Below are 22,872 nucleotides of genomic sequence, written 5' to 3' on the forward strand. Positions count from 1 at the left end.
GTTATTCCAGCCCCATTCATAGAATAGAAGCACTTCCCCAGTGCTTGTTTTTGTTGACCTTACAGAAAGTCTGATGGTTGTAACTGCATGGCTTTATTTCTGAATTTTGTGTTCTGTTCCATTGGTTTATGGAACAGAACTGTGCTGGCTATTTGAGATTTCTTGACTTTCTAAATACACCTTGGAATGTTGGTTGATAGTTACAATGTAGTTTGCTAAATTTTTGGTTGTATAGATCAAGATGAATGTATTGATCAAGTTGGGAGAAATTAGCATCTTAACAAATTGGGTCTTCCAATTCATGAACATGGAATATCTTTCTACAGGCTGAATATTCATTATTTAAAATGCTTAGGACTAGAAATCTTTCAAATTTTGGATATTTCAGAATTTTGGAATATTTGCATATTCGTAGCGAGATATCTTAGGAATGAGATCCAAGTCTAAACACAAAATTCATTTATCTTTCATATATACCCTATGCTTGTAGCCTAAAGGTAATTTTATACAATGTTTTAAATAATTTCTCATAAAATAGTTTGTGTTAAGTACTTATGTATGGAATTTTTCACTTGTAGTGCCATGTCAGAGTTGAAAATTTTCAGATTTTGAAGCATTTCAAATTTTGAATTTTTGGATTACAGATGCTTAACCTGTAGTTATTTAGTTCTTATTTGATATTTTAATTAATATTAATTTTTTTAGTGTTCTACATGCATATCTTCTACAAAATTTGGTTGTATTTATGTTTAAGTATTTTTTTTTTTGGTGCTATTGTAAATGTTATATATGTTTTAAATTTCAAACATGTTCATGACTAGTATAAAAGAAAGCAATTATCTTTTGAACATTAAATTTGTGGCCTGTGAAATTGTTCTGTTTACTTATTAGTCCTGTTAATTCTTTTGTAGATTCTTTGAGATTTTCTGCATAGACAGTCCAGCCATCCATAAAGAAAGACAAATTTATTTCTTCCTTTCCCATCAGTATACGCTTGTTTCTTTTTCTTCTCTTATGGCAATCTGCTAGAATTTCCAGTATTAGTTGAATAGTACTGACAAGAGAGGACATTTTGTCTTGTTCCCAGTTTTAGAAGGAAAGCTCCAGTTGCTCAATCTCAAGTATGATTTTACCCATTGGCTCTTTGTATATATTCTTTAATGTTAGGAAGTCACCCTTATTCCTAGTTTGCTGATAGATTTTTATAATGAATAGGTACTGATTTGTGTTAAATGTTTTTCTTTGTTAAATTGATGTGATCGTGTGATTTTTCTTCAGTAGCCTGTTGATGTGTTAGATTATATTTGCTGCTTTTTCAAGTGTTGAACTAGTCTTGCACACCAAATAAATCCCATTCAGTTATTGTTATAATTCTTTTTATATGTTGTTGGACTGGATTTGATACTATGTGGTGAGTTATTTTGGTTTTATTTCTTTACTTGTGATGTTTGTATCTGATTTGGGGGTCTTTACCTATTTTAGGGTAATGCTGGCCTCATCAAATGACTTAGAAAGTGTTCCTTCTACTGCTATTTTCTGGAAGAAATCATGGATAATTGAATTAATATCATTTCCTTCTTTAATGTTTGATACAATACATCAGTCAATTTACCTGTGGTAACTCCTTTTTTTTAGAAAATTATCAATTCTAATAATTTATAACTAACAATTTATAACTCTAAATATAAATACACATTTAAATAAATATAAATATATAAATATAACTAATAATAATTTATAACTAATAACATATAACTCTAAAAGTAATTTTGTGCCTTTATTCTTTCTGTGATGCTTTTCCTTTCTTCATATGGATCCAGATTTCTGATCTATATCATTTTACTTGTGCCTAAGGAATTTTTTTTAATGCTCCTTGCAAAACAGGTATGCCAGCAAGGAGTTTTCTATTTTTATCTGAGAATGTCTTCATTTGTCCCTTACTGTTGAATGATAATTCCACAGAATACCAAATTCCAGGTGAATGGGCTTTTTTTTTTTTTTTTTTTAGTGCATTAAATATTTCACTCAATTCTTTTCTTGCTTGAGTGGTTTCTGATGAGAAGTCTGCTGTCATTTAAGTTAGTGATTCAGTTGAAGAGGTTTTTTTTATATTAGCCACCTTTAATTGTTTTTGACTTGGAAGCATTTCTCAGTGTAGCTAATCTGTTATAATGATAGAAATAAAAATCTGCATTGAGAATTATAAATGAGGTTGACTTATGTTTTTTCTTTTTCTTTCAGTTTTTTTTTTTGTCAGTGCTAAACTGTCTTTGCAAAGAATTTGGAAATTATTTTTTCTTCTATAAATTCTGTAATAATAAAAATGGCATCTGCATTATTTGTACCATATAGCACAAACAAGTCCACTGTAAAACCTTCTGCACCTTTTGCATTTGGAGGGATAAATATCACAAGTGTTTTAAAAATGTTTCTAAATTCGTGTGAAATTTTTATTTCCTGGGATTAAATTGAACTTTGTGTTTACATTCAGAAAATTCAAGAATTTTAAATAATTTTTTTTTCTTTTTTTAGGTGGAGTCTCTCTCTGTTGCCAGGCTGGAGTGCAGTGGTGGGATCTCAACTCACTGCAAGCTCAGCCTCCCGGGTTCATGCCTTTCTCCTGCCTCAGCCTCCCGAGTAGCTGGGACTACAGGTGCATGCCACCATGCCCAGCAAATTTTTGTATTTTTAGTAGAGGTGGAGTTTCACCGTGTTGGCCAGGAAGGTCAACAGTCTTGATCTCTTGACCTCGTGATCTGCCCACCTTGGCCTCCCAAATTTCTGGGAATACTGGTGTGAGCCACTGCACCTGGCCAATAATATATATATATATATTTTAAAAAGTAATGTCCCCACTCACTGCAAAAGCCCTGTCTTTGGAATAAAATATGTGATTTAAATAATTTCTACTTTGAGTATTTATTGAGTTTTATTCGTGGTTTACTAAATGGCCAACTTTAGTAAATGTGCATCTAACAATGGAAGTGAAGTTATAATCTTTATTTCAATGAATATATTTGCTTAATACATGTAGATGTTAATATAGATAATATAAGCACATTATATATTTAACAATGTATGTTTACAGTTTTCCATTTTATGAAATTCCTATACATTTTGTATCACATCATCCTGGAAGAGTATTCAATTTGAAGTTACTTTTTTGTTGTTTGATTTTATTGTCCTCAGTCATTCACTGAAGTCTTTTAAAGCATCACAACCTTGTCATCATAACCATGGTAATAAACTGTAGGCTGCTATCATGTCCGTGCATAGGGAAAAGTGTTCATAGCATAAACAGCAGGAGCCCTAGGAATGTTGACCAGGGGCCAGCCAGAGGTGACCCCAGGGCAAAGCGCATTGGAGGCCAGATGCCAACTGTGGACTCAGTGACATCCAACATGGATTTGTATAGCAAATAAGAATTCCAAGAATTATTGGAGAATGGGATGCTCTTAAAAGTTTGTATGATTCTTAAGCCATTGTGATTTTTTTCATTAAAAGACTTGTAAATTCATAGTCTATTGAGGCTCAGAAGAAAACATTACAGTGATACAGTTGCCATTTACTTAATTTTCAATATATGCTAAATTGTTTGATATTCCTAAAATTTCTTCCCCACAATGTCTATACCTTTTACAAAAATTGTGAAATTAGGACATGTTTCACAAAATGTAACCAGAACAAAAAGTGCATTAATTAGCTTGTATTTTTGAATTTCCCACTCAAAGAGAATGTTGTCATTGCCAGCATGTATTTCTCCTTCTCTTCCTCTTAAAATTTTTAGGGTTCCATCTTAATGAAGACTGACTATGTTAACTTTTACAATAAAAGATTAGAAAGATAGAAAAATGGAGATAAAGTTTTGAAAAATCTGTTGAGATGGAGGAAGAGTGACGATTTGAGATGATAAAAGAGGATGGGAAGTGGGAAGAAGCTGTTATAAATGTTGCTGAGAACACTTTGATTCTCTTCAGAAGCTGTGAAAAATATGTCAATGATTTTTAGCTGGGGAAATGGATTGGTTACTGAACTGCTTTTGTTTGACTTCTAAATGATACGAACACAACCACAGATGTGAGTAAAATGGCTAATCCTATTTCACTATAGCAACATATTAATAAACGCTTTTGTAATATTCAGTAAATTTACTGAATTTACTGAATATTCTGTAATATTCTGTAAAATTCAGTAAAAAGAAACTGAGGAGCAACTATCAGATGGCTGCTGAGAATTTGCCTAGCTCTTTGGCAACTATTTTTTTGACTCTGAGTATGAAAATACACAGTATTTAAAAAACAAGCAGGCCGGGCGCGGTGGCTCACGCCTGTAATCCCTGCACTTTGGAAGGCCGAGGCGGGCGGATCACGAGGTCAGGAGATCGAGACCATCCTGGCTAACACGGTGAAACCCCGTCTCTATTAAAACACAAAAAATTAGCCGGGCGCGGTGGCGGGCGCCTGTAGTCCCAGCTACTCGGGAGGCTGAGGCAGGAGAATGGCGCGAACCCGGGAGGCGGAGCTGGCAGTGAGCCGAGATTGTGCCACTGCACTCCAGCCTGGGCGACAGAGTGAAGACTCCGCCTCAAAAAAAAATAAATAAAAATAAATAAAAATAAAAAACAAGTAGTATTGCAAGTATTTAAAACTCAGAGTTATTGTATAAATTATGATGTATGTAATATTTTTAAGCCATATTGAGATTACCGAGTTGATTTCTGTCAGAGAAACGTATCCTTCAGGAAGGATACGTTTATTTTTAAAAATGCGAAAGAGAACTGCTTGTATTGTAGGATACTGCATCTTCCGTGATAGCTTAAACTTTTTCTTCTGAACTTAACAGCCAGTGGGTCATTATGATCATATTTCAATATTAATATTCTTTTTAAGTCAGTATAGACATACAACTCAATTTTAGCATAATTTTGTGCAGTTATAGCCATCTTCATTATTTTTTATTAAAAATTATGATCCAAAATATTTTGCCTTTCAAGTGGGAGACTCAGAAACAATTTTATAATATAAATACTACATTAATATTGGACTATAATAACAGTTTTCTTTTATTTTAAATAATACTATTTCCACTAATCACAAACCAATTATTTGATTTATCTAATACCTAACTGTATAAATCTATAAATCATTTCTGTTTAGCAATCTTTGGAATAACATCCAATATATTTATGTTTTAATTCTCTTAATGTTGAAATTGAACTTGCTTTTCAGGACTCTGTTCACTTTATTTCTAAGCCATTTTGCACATTCTATAAACTGCCTAATTACTAAATAAATGTTTTCATTTACAAAATTTTGGGTCTAGCTATTTCCCATTTTTATGTTTTATGTACAAACTTGTTTACAAGGCACTAAAATAGAATTATGTGATTCATAAGAAAATGTTTTCTTATATTCTAAAGATTGCTCAAAAATAATCATTGAACAAGACCAACCTAGTTTCTCAGAGAAGGAAGACAAATTTATAAAGGAATATGGCCTACGTAGACTTTTAGTGAAGCCTGATTTTCTGGAATCAAGACTTTAAAACATACATGACTTCAATAACCTTCAGAACCAACTTCTTTTCTTGAGACAATCTGTGTAAATCTGGAAATTAGCTGCCTGTCCCTTTCTCCACCACATCCAATAAATGTTGTACTGCTATTTAGCGCCATCATTTATATGTGAATATAAATTACTGTAGCAGTGCCTTCCAGAAAAACCTGGCCATCTAGTTGCAAAAAGAGCAGCCGGCTGATAGTCTTTAGCTATCAGTATCTTCCAGATCTGCCTCAGTTTTTGAGCCAAGGCCAAGGACTTATAAGCAGTCCCAGGCAATGATTGGGCATGGTTTGGATAGTAGGATCTGGCAATTTTTGCAAAGTATGAGAGTTATCTGACTAGCAATCTTTGCTCCAGAGAAAAGATTGGGCTACGTCTTTGCTACAAATGCATTATGGTCTGAGACTCTCCTTGCCTAATCCTGCTTCCTCTGTTCAGGGTTTTACCTCTCTATAAATCTCTAGAACTTCTAACTTCATTTCATCATCTGACCATATATTAGAAACTCCATATGTCCGCTGTCAAAAATATATTTCTAGATCTTATTTGATGAAGCAAGAGGAAAAACAAACTCTAGACTTGGAACCAGAGGATATGGGTTTAAATCTTGTTTCCTAACATTTTCTAATTTTATGACTGGTAAAATTGTTTGGCCTCTCTAATGATTAGTGGGCTTATCAATAAAACAAGTGTCATAATATCTACATTCCCAGAGAATAGCTTGAGGCTAAAATGAGAGCATGCATGTAATGGATTTTTGAGGAATGTTCTAATGCATGGGCTTATTAAATTAATTAAATGGCCATCAATTTATTTCTGTGTTCTTAAATCTCACTCTTATCCTATCCTGTTGACAGTATTGTCCTTAAAGTATAGAGATAGGTCAAGCGGTCGATTTCTAGATTCGTAGGAACTTTTAACATGAAAGACAACATCAACATTCATTTATCTGTAAAGCTGATATTATCCTATTTCTGCAGTCTTTTATGGTATAATGGATATATCCTATGCAGATCTATCCAAGCAAAAAGGCCAACTGAGGACTAAATGCTAAGAAATCAAACTTGAAAAACATGAGCTTTCTGCACTCAGATTTCTCAAAGACTAATGAGGCAGTTTGCAGTGTAAACAAATGATGGGCTTATTAAATTAACTAAATGGCCATCAATTTATTTCTGTGTTCCTAAATATATTAGAAACTATATTCAGCACATATAGAAAATATGTAGAAAATATATACAGCACAAGTTCTAGAAAGAGGTGTAACTATACATTAGCAACCATAACAGTATAGGAATAAGTTGATAATTAACTCTTGCAAGATTGAGAGGGTGATTTTATATAGGAGGTGGTATTTAATCTTAATGTGAAAAGGTTTAAATTGGATATTCTTCAGCCCAATAAATATAGAGTGAGGAAAATAAATTCCAAGCAGACAAACTAGCATTTTCAATGGCCTTAAGATACAAAATAGCAAGTTTCTTTTGGGAACATAATTTGTTGGTATATATGATGTTTGTGTCAGACTGGGAGACATGTTAAGAGAGATGGTAGTGAAAAAAAGCAATTGAGTTATGAGAGGTCTGGTGTACTATAATAAAGTATTTGAACTTGGTAGAGTGTGTGAGAGAGGACAGCATTTTTAGGAAGAAGAGACAAAATTAGCTGCTTTTCAATTAAGAAGTTTTACTCTGACAGTAGTGTACGAATAGGATAGAAGTGGAGGATGAAGAGGCAAAGACTATAATAATAACTCAGGTGTGAAATCGAAGTGTGATAGTGTAATAGCTCTATGCAAAAAAAGACAAATGTAGGTAAAGAAATGACAAGTATTGCCTGCTGATAGGATGGCAAGAGGAATTGCCATAGCACAGGGAGAAGGAAGAATCCTGAGGTGAACTTTCTTACTTATAGGTTAGGTGATTGGTTGTGAAAATGCAGGACATGGAAGATAATTTTTCTTTAAGTTTTTATTTTCAATTTTGGACGGAGGGAAAGGAGTATGGATTAGAGCTCAGTCCTGGATGTAATGAGTCTGAGTTTTCCCTACGATATTCTAACATGTGAATTAGGATTTATTTCTCTAACACTTAGGAGTTTTGCTGAGCTTCAGCCTACATTGAGTCCTTTAAGAGGCTTAAGAATGAGCACCATGACAGTGCTAATTAAAGTCATGTGAGTCTTTCAGTTTGTCTATGGGGAGGGAGTGAGGTTAGAAAGAGAATTGAGATGCCACCATAAAGGGGAAGTTAAAGGAAAAAGATCTATTTGTAACATAAAAGTTCCACTTTTTCCATCCAGCAAAATTAATTTGAGAGTTTATAGCTACCTGTTTGCTCAATGCGAAAATTCAGTTACATGCGTAGAGTAATGAATCTTTGCTTTATAATACATTTTACTGAAGTCATTATTTTTTCCGCCATGAATTTTGATATAAACATAGGTTTAAAAATTCTATTTTCTTTAATTTAAAGTTTAAAGGTAAACTGATAATGACAGCCTCTAGCTGGAGCTCCAGCTGTGGAGGAAATTCTTGGCAGCTACCAACAGTGGCCTTCAATCTTCAGGATCAGACCCATAAGTAACTCCATCTTCGTCACTACCACTTGCTTATGGTGGACTCATCTGGTACCCAAAGGAAGCAGAAATGTCTGTGTCACCCACTCCAGCAGACAGATGCCTCCCCTTGCTCTTTATTTTGTGATGAGAATATACATAGAAAATATAATATGATTTTTCTATTTTAAGAGCAAATATCTATATGAAAAAAGCAAATCTTTTTAGAAATAAAACAATTAAAACACAATTTTCCGTACCTACAAGACTTTTTTTGTGTTTTCAAGTTAATTGCCTTCATCTCATATAAGCCTATGTTGCTTTAACTATCTACATTGAACTTCGTTATTAGAAATTTGCCTGTATCATGTATTACAACTAGTTTCTATAACAAAGACATGCAAATGGTGACCAGGTGTATGAATGGATGGTCAATATCACTAAATATCAGGGAAACGCAAATCAAAATCATAAATACCACCTCACACTTGTTAGGATGGGAAGAAGAAGAAAGAGAAGGAGAAAGAGAAGGAGAAGGACCTAACCTCTCTAGGTACTGCCCTCTGGCAATGCCTACTTATCTAATTATGCTTTTAAAAGACTCCACACCAGGTGTAGCAGCTCACACCTGTAATTCCAGTACTTTGGGAGGCCAAAGAATAAGAAGAGGTAGCAGCAGCAGAAGAAGAAGAAAAAGAAGAAGGAGAAATAACATGTGTTAGCAATTCTGTGGAGAAATGGAACCTCTTCTACACTGTTGTTAGGACTCTAATGTGAGGCCACTATGGAAAACAGTAAGGAGGTTCCTCAAAAAATTAAAAATGGAGCCACTATATGATCCAGCAATCTCACTCTTGAGTATATAGCCTAAAGAACTGAAATCATAAGATTGCAGAGACACCATCACTCCCATGTTTATTACAACACTACTCACAACAGCCAAATTATGGACACAAACCAAATGTCCATCAGCAGATGAATGGGCAGAGAGAATATGGTATATACATACAGCGGAATATTGCTCAACTCTAAAAAGAAGAAAAAATCCTTCCATTTGCAGCAATGTGGATGAATTTAAAGGACATTATGCTTAGTGAAAAAGGCCAGGCCCATAAAGACAAATACTGCATGATTCCACTTACATGAGGCACCTAGAATAGTCAAACTAAAGAACAATAGTTACGATGGGGTGGGGGAAAGGAAAAATGGAAAATGAGGAGTTGTTCGATTCGTATAAAGTTTCAGTTGTGCAAGATGAATTAGTTCCAGAGTTCTGCTGTACCGCATAATGCCTATAGGCAACAATGCTGTATGGTACGCTTAAAAAAATGTTGAGGGTAGATCTCATGTTAAGTGTTCTCATTACAAACAAGCAGAAATCAACGGAACACAAAACCTTTTGGTGGTGATGAATGTGTCTATTAAATTCATCCTGGTGATTATTTCATGGGCATATACACATGTCCAAACTCATCAAATTTTACCCATTTTTGTATAGCAATTATACTTCAATAAAGCTATTAAAAGTAAAGATTAGTAAATTATTCCCACTTTGAGTTAGTTTCTCAAAGCATTGAAATCGGAATCATTAGCTCATTAGCACACATTTAAAGTTACAGTTTAGATAGAATCAAAGTAAGGAGTCATTGCAGTAATCTCTTTTAATATATGCTAGATATCTACCTCCATTTAACCAAAAAAAGCATTGGATTTCTCTATGTACTAGGTGCTCTTGACACAGAAAATAATCCTTTTTATGTCTTTGGCTTTTGCCAAATTGCTCATTATTTTCAAATACATTTGCCATATCACCTACTTTCTTTGTGCTTAACATACATGCAAATTGAAAACTTATGTTCTGGGTTGCTGGCAAAGTCTATCTACAGTTCTGGAAGTCTTCCACTGAGGGAGAAAATTAGGAAGAAATAAGGTAAAATTACTCCACCTGGATACAAAAAAATATGTAATCTGTATTCAATTTTTTTTTTTGCATTAACTTCTCAACAACCATGAACCACGAACAGATCTTAATATATCAGTGTAAAAAGATGCTGATGTTTTAAGGCATCCTTATTAGTGTTGGCTTGTAACATTTCTGCAAATGTTTCCATGTGTTTTGAAATTCCTTTAAAATAAATATTCTGGAATACTATCAAGAGAAATAAAGATACTTTTGGGAGTGGGAGTGGGAAGGATGCTTTGGAAATCATCACATTCCAAATTCCCACTATCTTTTAAAGTATGACCTACATCATCTGGGGATAAAATAATATAAAGAAGTCAAAGCCTGTGAGATCACTTAAGTCTTCCTTCAAGCATCTGGAAAAGGCATCATGATCTTGCCTTACACAGTGTACTCACAGTGAATAAATATATAGGGATGCATACCCAATATCTTATATTTTAACAGTTTTTTTTCTTGCTTTCAACCTGTTTAAAATACATACATAAAAATGACAAATTAACCACTTAAAAAGTTTTTGTAATTTATCTTTCAGTAGGATGCCCAAAATGTATGACTCATGAGAAAAGAATCTATTGCATGAAAACATTCAGGGAGTAGACATGCTTACTAGAGTTTTGCTTAAGTATCAAGTCAGTTGTAATCACTTTGTAATCTAAAAATTATTTAGGGAATGCTCATCAGGTGAAATATTAGTTCTGAGAAGACTTTGTGACAATTTTCTTGTAATTATAATTTTAAAAATACTATCTGAACATTTAATATCTGTTAATTATCAAGATATATTTTAAAAGTCAGATCCTGCTGAACTATTAGAAGTAAGTTAAAATGGACAAGTTTAAATATAAAGCAAAGTGAGGCATTTAAAGGACCATTTCCTATCTTTAATTTTCTGAGAAGTTAGGTAAACCTACTTTCTGTCTCACTCCCTCCTCATAATAAAATAATTTATGTCATATTAAATAGTGAGACACCTCAAATATCAATGCAAGAGAATACATTTCTGGGCTGATAGAAACAGAATCAAGAAGAATGATGGCCAGATAGCATGGAATCAATTTATATCTGGCAATAACACTAAAAGAATAGATTTTTCTTTTGTGTGATATTTTTTACATTGGGTCCAGCAATTTATACATCATTAGTAACATCTGTGACCACAAAAAGGTCAGTTAAAGCAAGGAAGGAGAAAGAGAAAGAGAGAGAGAGATAAGAGAGAATCGAGAAAAAAAAGTTTTGATTAATTCAGTTTCTTAACTGCACCTCTAGTTTTTTGTGTTGTTTTCTAGTAACATGAAGTCATAAAGGAATCTAGAGTACGCTAGATATGTGCAAATGTTTCCACTACATATCCACAACAGTGTACTAAATACAATCATATTTACACCCCCTTCAGTGAGGTGGAGAAAGATAGCACTTCTTTGGATGATTTGTTTGGTTACAGGACAAGCTTGAACATGATCACGTAATGCCTCACTCCTGTTTGTCAGGCTTTATATAATAGCTACTTATGCTAAGAAACTGCATCATGTTCATCAGATATGAATTATGTTTGTATTGCTACCTTTCTATTAAGATAGATAATATTTTCAATGTTTATGTTGTTTATATTAGGCAAATCATTGTAGTTCTTTGTAAGCAATACATGAAATGGATTATCCTGCAAGTTAAAGAGTTTTTTCTTTTCTCTTGGGCCAACTTAAATCTTAATTGACTGTCCATACCATGAGCTTTGGTTTTGGTAGTGTCATGTTGTGGACAAAGAATTTCAGTCGGAGTCCCACCTGACTGACAAAAGCATTTTGGCTCATTCTGAATGCCTGGATGTTTTCTTTCAAAATATTATTTCAACTGTAACCTTTCAAGGTACCAGCACTAATGCTTAAAGGAAGCATAACATTCTCCAGGGATTTCACAGAAAGAGTAACACAAAGTGTTTTCAATTAAATTTATTTACCACGATTTTAGTTCCTAGTATGTGCCTACTATGTACATGAAAGTGTTTAATGAAGATATTTTTTTAAAAAAATATAAAATTATAACTTAAAAAATCCCAAATACAAGATGAATTTCAAACTTTGGTAAAAGAAGAAATGTCTTCACATTTTGCAGCCTGCATGTCATCACATAAAATCTGCCCCTAAAATTAATATCTGAATATTGAGGTGGTTAGTCCTTTGCTCTAAGGTATGTCAAGCAGTTCAGAAACAGAGTAGCTAACATAGTTTATTGCAGGGTAAATATTCAGTATCTTCAGCAGCCAAAAATATTTCTTAGATTACCTCAGGATAAATCCACTATGTATGGATTATTCTACATCATGGCCATTTGCTGGCAATGAGAACTCTTCTCAGTTGGTGACTTAATAATATGGGGTAGTGACAGTAGCAATCAGATAGAAATGATGAAATTAGAGTTAACACTGGCACCAGCCCTCTGAACATCAGTAGAAGAAACATCCTTTCTTCTCACTGCAGAAACATGACAATATTCACAAAACACACAGAGACAGATGTAACGTTTGCTCAGAATTATTGACATAATTCTTAACTCTGTGCAAGCTACCAAAGAAGTCGGAAAGAAGTTAAATGAAAAACTTTTAGTTGTAGAAGCTACTTAGGCTCCAAAGTGAGCATCACTATTGAAAAGTTATTTTACTAAGGGTAGAAAATTTTTAGCTCTATTAATGAGGAGTCTATCAATAGCATTAAAGCAGTTTATTTTAAAATTATGTAGCAATTCTGTAGTGAAAATAAAGGACTATTCTAGAAGACAAAGGTATGAATTACCGTTCTTTCTGTTTACGCACACACAAACACACACACATATACATGGAGAAACACATCCCAAAAGGCTGAGTCTTCATAAATTTGTATTTATATGGGTGGGTATAAATATTCATGCCTATATCCATATATTATATTCTATATGTCTATATTATACATATGATATATATACAATGTATATAACCCACGTTTAAAAAATTCGTACACACACACACAGTCCTCTAGAGACTCAAGCTTTCTGGTTCATTTTCTTCATCTATAAAATCAGAAAGCTGAACAATTGCTAGGGATTTTATGGCTATAAGGATATTATTTAATAAATTGTATCTCTTTCCCTCTGGTAAAAACGACCACTGTAGACTGGTATGAGGCTAGAAAGAAAAAGTTGTCATTTAAGAATTCTATGTTTGCAGGAATCATTTTCCTACCTACCTAGTAGAATCTTTTCAAATTATTTGATAAGAACTAAAAAATTCATACAAATATTAATTTCTTAAATTTCAAGATAGATGTAAGAGGAGGCGGTTAATATGTCTAGAGGAAATATAATCTTGAATAACTGTCAGGGCTGCTATAGCTGAACTTGAATAATCTGGGACAAAGCATGTATGTACTTGCCAAAAATACTGAAATTTAATAAATCTGTTAACAATTGGTCTAGATTAAAGATATTTTGAGGCCTTTCACTTACGGAAACAGCCTTACATCCCACTATGTAGACAATATTTTTCTTTGATCTGAATTCTTAGTTAAGTGCATTCCTTTAGTATTTTAAATATATAAGCACGATAACCTGCTGGATAGAATGAAAAACCACAGGTAAATGCAGCTGGTCTAAATAAAATATATCTAAAGTGTATTCTCATTTTCTATCATGTAGTCCTAAAACATTGACTATTCTTGTCTTCTATTAACAACATTAAGCAATACTTTTCCCATTTTCCTTTTAGACAGGCTAATAGTAACTGATTGATCCATTCTAATAAATGAAAAGGAAATCTCAGCTCCTCAGAGACTAACATCTGAAGGAATAATCAGAATAAATCTTATAAAAGATTTTTAGTTTAATTATAATTATTTCATTTTAAATATATATGTATCATCATTGTCCCCCAGTTGTATCCAAACCCACAGTTGCACTTTGAAATATACATATTGAGTATATATTTATTTTTAATATGCCAGTATGATTTTAGAGTAAAATCTTTCAATGCTTACTATGTCTATAACTTGAACTTAACTTTTAAAATCTTATTGTAATAGGTAATTTGTTCTGAGTTTCTTAATGACAAGGATACTAAAAGTCTTCCAAATATTAGCTTTGAACTTTGAAGTATTGATACTGTTGATCAGTTGAATAAAGCACACAGAGGACAGGCTTTCCATTTCTTTATTATAGAGAATATGGACTTTCTGAACATGCACGATAATTTATGCCATATATTTTCCAAACTTGATAAGCCATGGTGACAGATAATAGGAAATGCTTGAGTATTTGTATTTTGGCATTGGATGGTAATTGGATGACAAATGTTTGGAAAAGGACTAGAGAAAATAGTGGCTTTTTTGTAGTCTCAGGCAGGCAATAAAGACATACCTGCTCCGTTATATTTAGTTTGTTTATTCTCTCTCTCTGTCTCTTTCCTTTCTTCCCTCCTTCCCTCCTCCCTCCCTTCTTTCTTTCTTTCCTTCTGTCCTGCCTTCCTTCTTGTTCTTTCTCTCTCTATTACTCTCTCTCAGGATTAATGAACGAGGGAAATGAAGACTTAGCTGTTACAGGCTATCCTTTGAATCAGGTGGGAGCAACAGGGCACATACTCTAGAATCACTGACTAGTCTGGAGTCTGCATTAGTACCAGCTCTGGTAGGCCAGACCAACTCACTCAGTCTCTCACTCTGTGCTTAGGCACAATTTATACCATTCCTTTTTATATTCATTCTACCACCTTTTATTGAATAAATACTATGTGTAGTATATGAGTTACTGGAGATGTTAAAGGAAAAAAACACACACGCACGCATGTTCTTAACTTAGTTGATTTACATTTGAAAGAGGAGAGTCTGTAAATAAGCAATTACAAGTATAGAGCCCATGTGGAAAGCTGGTATTGAACATAAAACTACTTAGAGACTGGACTCAACATGTCATCATGTCCCAACCCTTTCACCATTATCACCAAAGCAACTGCAACTCTGGAAGCATTCTGGTGTGGAATGTATTTTATTTTTCTATATCTGTAATCACTTCTTTAAGAGCTGAGGATTCCGTTTTATTTTCTAGGCCCATTATCTCTCTACTTCGTCCACTTACCCCACTTTCTCCCTTCCTCCTCTCTAATATCCTTTATGGGCTCAGGTGATTTTGTGCTGGCCCTCAACTTGCATCTGCCACTCAACAATAGTGAAAAAGTGGCCAGGCTTAAGGAATCTTCCTTTAGGAATATTTCTTCAATTTAAGAGCATCTCAGGTCATAACTCTAGCAACTTACAAGTAAACGTTCTCTCTTTTAAGGGCAGGGGCTGAATTCTCCTGCTAAGAAAATTAGACTTTCTTTGTCCTAGTAACTAAAACAAGATACTTGCTTTTATAAAGGTGTGTGGAAAATGAAATAGAAGATGGAACAATCAGGGAGGACTTCATAGAGGAGGTAGCCATTGAATTGCAATTTCGTGGTTGAATAACAGTAGAAACTATCTAGGCCATTGTCTCCAGCTTTCTTCCTTCCTCTGAACCACTTTCCATGCCCATACAGCCCTACTTCTCCTTTCATCTCTCATCTAGCTGACCATGTTTGTCCCCTCTCAAGCAAACTCATACACTTATATGGCCCACATTTTTCCTGTTTTGTTTTGTTTTGTTTAAAAAAAAAAAAATGGAGTCTCGCTCTGTAGCCTAGGCTGGAGTGCAGTGCCGCAATGCGGCTAACTGCAACCTTCGCCTCCCAGGTTCAAGCAATTCTCCTGCCTCAACCTCCCTAGTAGCTGGGACTACAGGCGCGTGCCACCATGCCCACTTAATTTTTTTTTTTTTTTTTTTTTTTGTATTTTTAGTAGAGACGGGGTTTCACCGTGTTAGCCAGGATGGTCTTAATCTCCTGACCTCGTGATCCGCGCGCCTCCGCCTCCAGTGTTGGGATTACAGGCGTGAGCCACTGCCCCTGGCTTCGCCGGCTTAAAGTGAAAAACGGAATAAAACTCAGAGTTTCTTCAAATGACCACGGTGTCATGGGTGGGGAATGCTATGTATGTGTTTGGAGATGTAGCAGGAGAGTGGTAGAAAGGGCAAAACAGAAGACCACAGGGAGGGATTAGTTGAAGTGTCAGAGGCAAAGGCACAGAGGACTTGTGGAGTTAAATATTTGCCTTTCACATGTGTCAGTGACTTATGCATAAAGATTTAGCCATGGAATACGGAACATTGCCAACAAATCCGAATAACCAAAAGATACATTAAAAATAATCGTAATTTGACTGGGCATGGTGGCACACGCCTGTAATCCCAGCACTTTGGGAGGCTGAGGTGGGCGGATCACTAGGTCAGGAGTTCGAGACCAGCCTGACCAACATGATGAAACTCCGTCTCTACAAAAAAATAAATTAGCCGGGCGTGGTGGCGCGCACCTGTAATCCCAGATGCTTGGAAGGCTGAGGCAGGAGAATCGTTTGAACCAGGGAGGCAAAGGTTGCAGTGAGCCGAGACCATGCCACTGCCCTCCAGCTTGGGTGACACAGCAAGACTATGTCTCAATTTAATAATTATAATTATAATAATTTATACTTTATGTAGACTGTTTCATTTTTTCTAGTTACTCTGATGAATATAATGCATATTCAAAGCACTAAATGCCGTAGTAATTTTTTTAACAAATTTTCTTTAATCTTAAAAGTAATTTTTAAAAATTCTCAATCAATACCTTCAGTAGTAACATTCAACATCAAACTGGTCATTATATCTGCCTATCTTAATTTTACTATCTCACATTTAGGAATCTGGATTTTCAGAGAAGAAATACCAGAGAACAATTATTCATCTTATCAAGGATTCATTCAAGAATTCCATTAAATCATAAGCTCCTCTAGGAATTTATAAAATTTGTATTTATTTGAAACTTTTTAAGGGAGAAAATTGTTATAAAAAATGAAAACATGTGATTCTATTTTTTCCTATAATTTCCAGACGATATTTAAGTATTAGTCTTATGTAATGTGCACAAGAAATGCCAACTCCCCAATGAGATTTTTTTCAATCCATCAGAGTTGGAATTAGTCTTTGTCCTTCCTGTGCTTTTGCTAAACTTTTATTTTTTAACCTCTTTTAGTGTTTACCTCCTTTTATCCTTCTATCCATGTTTGTTTTACACATGCTGCCTCCCCAGCTAGTTTTTTGAGGTCTAAGCTATGTTGTATCCATTTTTCTTCCTCTATCATTCATAGCAAAATACATGAAACATAGTAGATATATAATAAATGCTTGCTAATGTGCAGGTAGTAGTAATAAAAGTACGTATTGGAATTTAAACATAGAAATTGAAGGAAATTGGATAAGAAAAAATATTTGAAAACAAATGCTGTATTAGGAGTTATTTTAGAAATGACTTAAGCTAGGTCTCTGTTCTTCGGAGTTAATTCCTCAGACAATAAGCACATGCATTCCAAATGTTTCTGTTTTGCTTCAGTAACAAGAAAATCACAGGTGTAACTGTCAACATAACATATTATCCAGAATAACATTTTTATGTCATCTAAATGGAGTATAGAAAATGTTTTTTGACAAAAGAATTCAATTCAGAAATTATTTATTAAAATCCAACTTTGTGTGTGCATGTATGTGTATAAAACAACACCAGGTAGAGATAATAATGGAAAATAGATTTAAGATCTAGAACCTCCAATCAAGCAATGCACACCCTAGATAATTAATGTTCTTAAACTTTTTAAAGTCAAATTTTCATACTAAAAATCAAATTTTCATACTAAAAATCTGGCCAATTTATGTTTTTAGTTCAATAATTTGAACATTGCTTTCAAATTGTTTTCTGACACCTTTACTAACAATTGATATTATCCATCTTTTTCTTCAAATTTCATTAATATATGGAATGAAAAAATGTTTCTGTTTTAATGTGCATTTTCCTAATTATTAGTGAGGTTGTATGTCTTCTAAATGATTACTGGCCAGTCCTATTTATCTGCTGCTAACTATCTATTTATATATTTGTTTCTTTACATTGAGTTTTTTATGTTTAAGAGTGAAATTTTAGATCTTTTAAAATGTATTTTATATGTAAACTCATGTACATGTGCATTAGTCTGTTTTCACACTACTATAAAGATCTACCTGAGACTGGGCAATTTATGAATAAAAGAGGTTTAATTGCCTTACAGTTCCACAGGCTTAATAAGAAGCATGACTGGGAGGTCTCAGGAAACTTACAATCATGGCAGAAGGGGAAGCAAGGACCTTCTTCACATGGTGACTGGAGAGAAAGAACAAGCGGGGAGGTGCCACATGCTTTTAATCCATCAGATATTGTGAGAACTCATTCACTATCATGAGAACAGCAAGGGGGAAATCCGCCCTTATGATCCAATCACCTCCCACCAGGCCCCTCTTCCAATTTGACATAAGATTTGGGCAGGGACAGAAATCCAAACTATATCAATATGTATTGCAAATATTTACCCAACCTTTTCACTTGTTGTTTAATTTTCTCTACAGCATATATTGTCACACAGATATTTTTATTTTAATGCATGCTAACATAACTATCTTGTTTCTTGAATTTACATTTTGAGGGTTACTTGATATTGTCTTCAGTTCTACACATCAAAATTATTATTACATTCCTCAGTTATATATATAACGTGATATAGATTTTTAAAAGGAAATGTTTGGGTCTTACTGAAATTTATTTTTATTTTGTTTAGATTTTAGTGTAGAGATTTAACTTTATATTTTTTCCTAGATGAAAGTCAGTCAAATATTTCAACATGATTTAATGTATTTTCCAGTTTTTCTCTGAAAGAAATTCAGAACAGTTAAGGAGTACATTATGGAATGGTCTTATCTAAGAATCAAGGAAAATTGTTATTGAATGAAAGGGAAAAAATCACAACCTCTTTTGGGTATGAGTACAAACGAATAAAGGGAGATGAGCAGCAGCAGGGCATTGTAGTGAGGTAAGGCTTATTTGGGTTAATATTTTCCACCCCCTAAATGAGTTAAGATGCTTTAGCCTCAAAGTATTCAATTCAGACCTAGAAGAAAGTTGATCCTTTGTTATTGGTTTACAAAAGTGTGTGTCCGAGATGATGGACAACTCCAATGTTGCAGCAGCGAAATAACAATTTTGAGCATTCTGGACCTGTTTACACATGGGGTGGGCATTGCTGAGTGGTGGCAAGTAACAGGAAACAGGCTTCTTGCTTCTGTGGTCTGTGGTGGGCAGTGATGTTTGCAGGCTGCATGTGGGCTTCAGGCATTTGTCAGGGTGGGTGGTGGGGCTGTTTCTCTGCATGAGTCAGAAGAAAGAGACCCAGCTGAGTATATGAAATAAATTCATTCCATTTGATTTCTCTGTTGCAAGAATACTATAAATATTAGCTAATGTTAAAATTGATGTCTACCAGAGATGATGCTAAAATTTACAAATATATATTTGATTAAGATCTCTGAAAGAGAGATGAATAGATTGGGATCAAAGAATAAGCAAAATAAGATATATTCCATAAATGAAAGTGTAATAAATTTTATTCACTATATGAATGCTATTTATCTCCCTGGCAACATATAGAATATCTTCTTCAGAGAATAAATTGCTTCTAAGCCATCTTAGAAATTTTCCATTTTTTTTTCAAAATTTCAGATTACAAAATATTTCTATTTACATAATATGGTTTTTGATGAATTGCTGAAATTTGTCACTTTAACTTTTTGGGTTATTTAATATTAAGTGTAAGAAACTACTTAGGAAATATAAATGTTATTTACCATATGATAAGAAAAAGATATAGTTTGATATATTTCAAAATTTTTATTTCATAGAAAATGTATCATCATAGATGTATCATATCACCACCCTTAATCTTTGCACCTAGGTTGGCTGAAGTCTGAAATCCTCAGTCTAATTTAAGTTTTTATTTTAGTCTTCTCAGGCACAGTCTTTAATCATGAAGTTGTCTTCATTTGTATTAGCAATAGTTATGAATCCAATTTAGCACCATGAGTGACTTTCATCTTCATCCTTACTGATATAAATATCACAGTGTACTAGGGATTGAAGAGAAGCCTGCAGCAGAATCAAATACAGGAGAAAACAACCTATGCTGCATCTGGGTATTTGCAAACCTGGAGTATTTGAGAAGAAATAAATTGTTTTAGTGCATCTTCTTGATAAAAAAAAAATTGGCAAATTGAGAAACACAAAAGATAAGTGAGTTGGTTGATAAGGCAAAGCTAATTTGTTCAGAACTGGGACAAGCCCCCAGTCCCCTGAATTCCAGTGTTTCAGGATTCTTTTCTGATATCTAACTACCTGCTTAGATATAACATATTCCAATATTTGAATTTAAATAACATTGTATAATTGATACTCTTAGTTCTAGACAATATCTTAGAGTGAAGTGTGTAAGTTCTAGAGAAATATGATATATTTCACATCCTGACTATTGTTTCCTAATTGTATGACTCTGGCAAGTTACTTAACCTCTCTAGATGTCTATTTCTTCCATTGGCAAAAATAGAACTCCTAGTTATTAATGTTATATCTACCATAAAATCCATCATAAGGCTCAGATAGGGTAATCCCTCTAAAGCACTTATATTAGCACTCAACACGTATTGATCAAGATAAATGTTGCTGATTATTAGTTTCATCACAGTCTCAAACTTTGCTATTAAGTGTGACTGTTCTTTATCACATATTATTTTGAACTATATTTACTTTTTCCCGTATATAGTGCTCTCTGATGGATAATCTGACTCATTCTGGAAATTAGCATATACCCTAGTCAGATGTATGCTTAAGGGTTGAGGTGTCTTCCTATGAAAATTATAATCTAATATAAGTTGTTTTATATACATTATTAAGAGAGACATTTAGCCTACTTTTATTATTCCACAAATACTTATTAGCTTGCCTTCTAGTGAAAGAGACTGTCATTTGCAAATATTTCAATCTGAAATAAAATCATAGGATATATGTGCACTACACCTGCATTTGGAAGCATGGTACATATGTATAATAAATTGTATGTCTTTGGAAGTCTGTGATTTAGCTTTATTTAGTTTTTTTAATTTTTAAATATTTTTCATTAATTAGTTGTGATTTCTCTATACATTATGTCTCTTTTGTAACTATAGAAATGTCTAAGTATATTTCAGAAATTTATATTTTAGCAATTTGGCTCAAAATTACACTTTGCCAAGTACTGTTGTAGATGCTAGAGATAAAATTAAGAAGAAATGATTCCTCAAAATATTTAAATACCTCCTAGTTTATTTATATTGTGTTAGAGAACAAATGCTTATATTTTGGAATGTTAAAAAGGCACAGCATAAGGAAGGAGATAATCAAAGTTGATAATCTGAATGGTTTGGGATTTTGTGTTTTCTATCTGGTAAAGTTGACTTGATTTATATGCAAATTCCTATTTTTTGCACATGAGACTGAAGGTAGAGAGTCAGAATAAAGAGGTAACATGGTTATCCGTCTGGTTTCTGCAGTCCGACTTATCTGGGTACAATTAATCCTTATTCATCATGCATTTGGACAAACTAGGCAAATTACCTAACTCATTCAAATCTTACTGCCATCATAACAAGAGTATGCAACAAATTGTTATATAGATGAAATCAAACGTGATAATTCATTAAAATGTTTTAGTACAGTATCTGGCATATGGTAGGTACCCAATAAACATTAATTATAATTTCATGGATATGAAATGTTGGCATAGATATCTATCACCAATTGAAAATATAGTGTTTCTTTCATACCTTAATTTTTGTTCCTTTGTGTACTCCTCTAATCCCTAGTAAAAAAGACTAGACAGTCTTATAACAATAAGACTCTTTTAAGTGGCCTCCCACAAAACTTATTACATTCTTGACAAATACCTCCTTTTCAGGATTGACATAAATTCATGAAAATCACCCTAAACAGCTGGGTAGTACAGAATAAAACAGTGACCTTTTGAACTTACATTCTTAATATTCCCGATTACAAAATATTCTCTTGTTTCTAAGAATAAAGTCAATGCAGTTATTGTTTTTTATAATATAGTTGTTAATTTTATAAAATATCTTCCAAATTCTCTTACAGTATATAATAAAAGGAACTCTGTCTATTTTTGTAAGTTCGAAGTCAGATAGGGCTTTTTGCCAGTGACACAAAATAGAATGCCATTATGTTTAACAACACGCAGCCCATTATTCAAGGAAAAGCATAAAGGATCAAAAACCCTACTGGATTAGAAATGCTGAATATCGTCCTGTAAATATTGACTGCTCAAAATCTGATTTAAAACCATACTATCTAAGCCTGACAATGGTGAGCCTGATCAAGAATTAACTAAATAATGTGCCGTGGGAAGGAAGTAATGTTCTGTCTGTCCAAAAATTCCTTCTCTAACTTTAACAAAGCAATATAAAGCTGATACCACAAGAGAAAACAATTTTGATTATTATTTATTAATTTGATATGAGTTCAGTTGTCTAACATGGTAAACTCGTTTTCACTCTTGCCCTTTGAAATATGAGGGTTTAATGAAAGCATCTACATAATTCTAAATTACATTATGATAAAAACATTTTTCGTCTTAGCCAACAGTGTCTTCTTTGATTTAGAAACAGTGGACCGTTAAGACTGGAGTAGATAAAGTGGATTAGGTTAAGGAAGGGGATGGAAAGGAAACATGAATTGAACAACAAAATAATGTAATGTATCCTTTTAAAATTATCTTGAAAAAATAAAAGTAATCTTTAATATTTATCACAGGTATGGAT

The 22,872-nt window shown here is 33.5% G+C and overlaps 1 protein-coding gene across 1 annotated transcript; it reads right to left on the bottom strand.

Moving 5' to 3' along the window:
• Positions 1–18,976: 18,976 nt before the first annotated feature.
• On the bottom strand, positions 18,977–19,349 carry DIRC1 (disrupted in renal carcinoma 1). The gene is given in 2 exon segments (XM_025403956.1): positions 18,977–19,325; positions 19,327–19,349. Coding segments are annotated over 2 exon segments (372 nt in total).
• Positions 19,350–22,872: the final 3,523 nt, after the last annotated feature.

The sequence above is a fragment of the Theropithecus gelada genome, chromosome 12, assembly GCF_003255815.1.
Source record: "Theropithecus gelada isolate Dixy chromosome 12, Tgel_1.0, whole genome shotgun sequence".
Classification (NCBI taxonomy): Eukaryota; Metazoa; Chordata; class Mammalia; order Primates; family Cercopithecidae; genus Theropithecus; species Theropithecus gelada.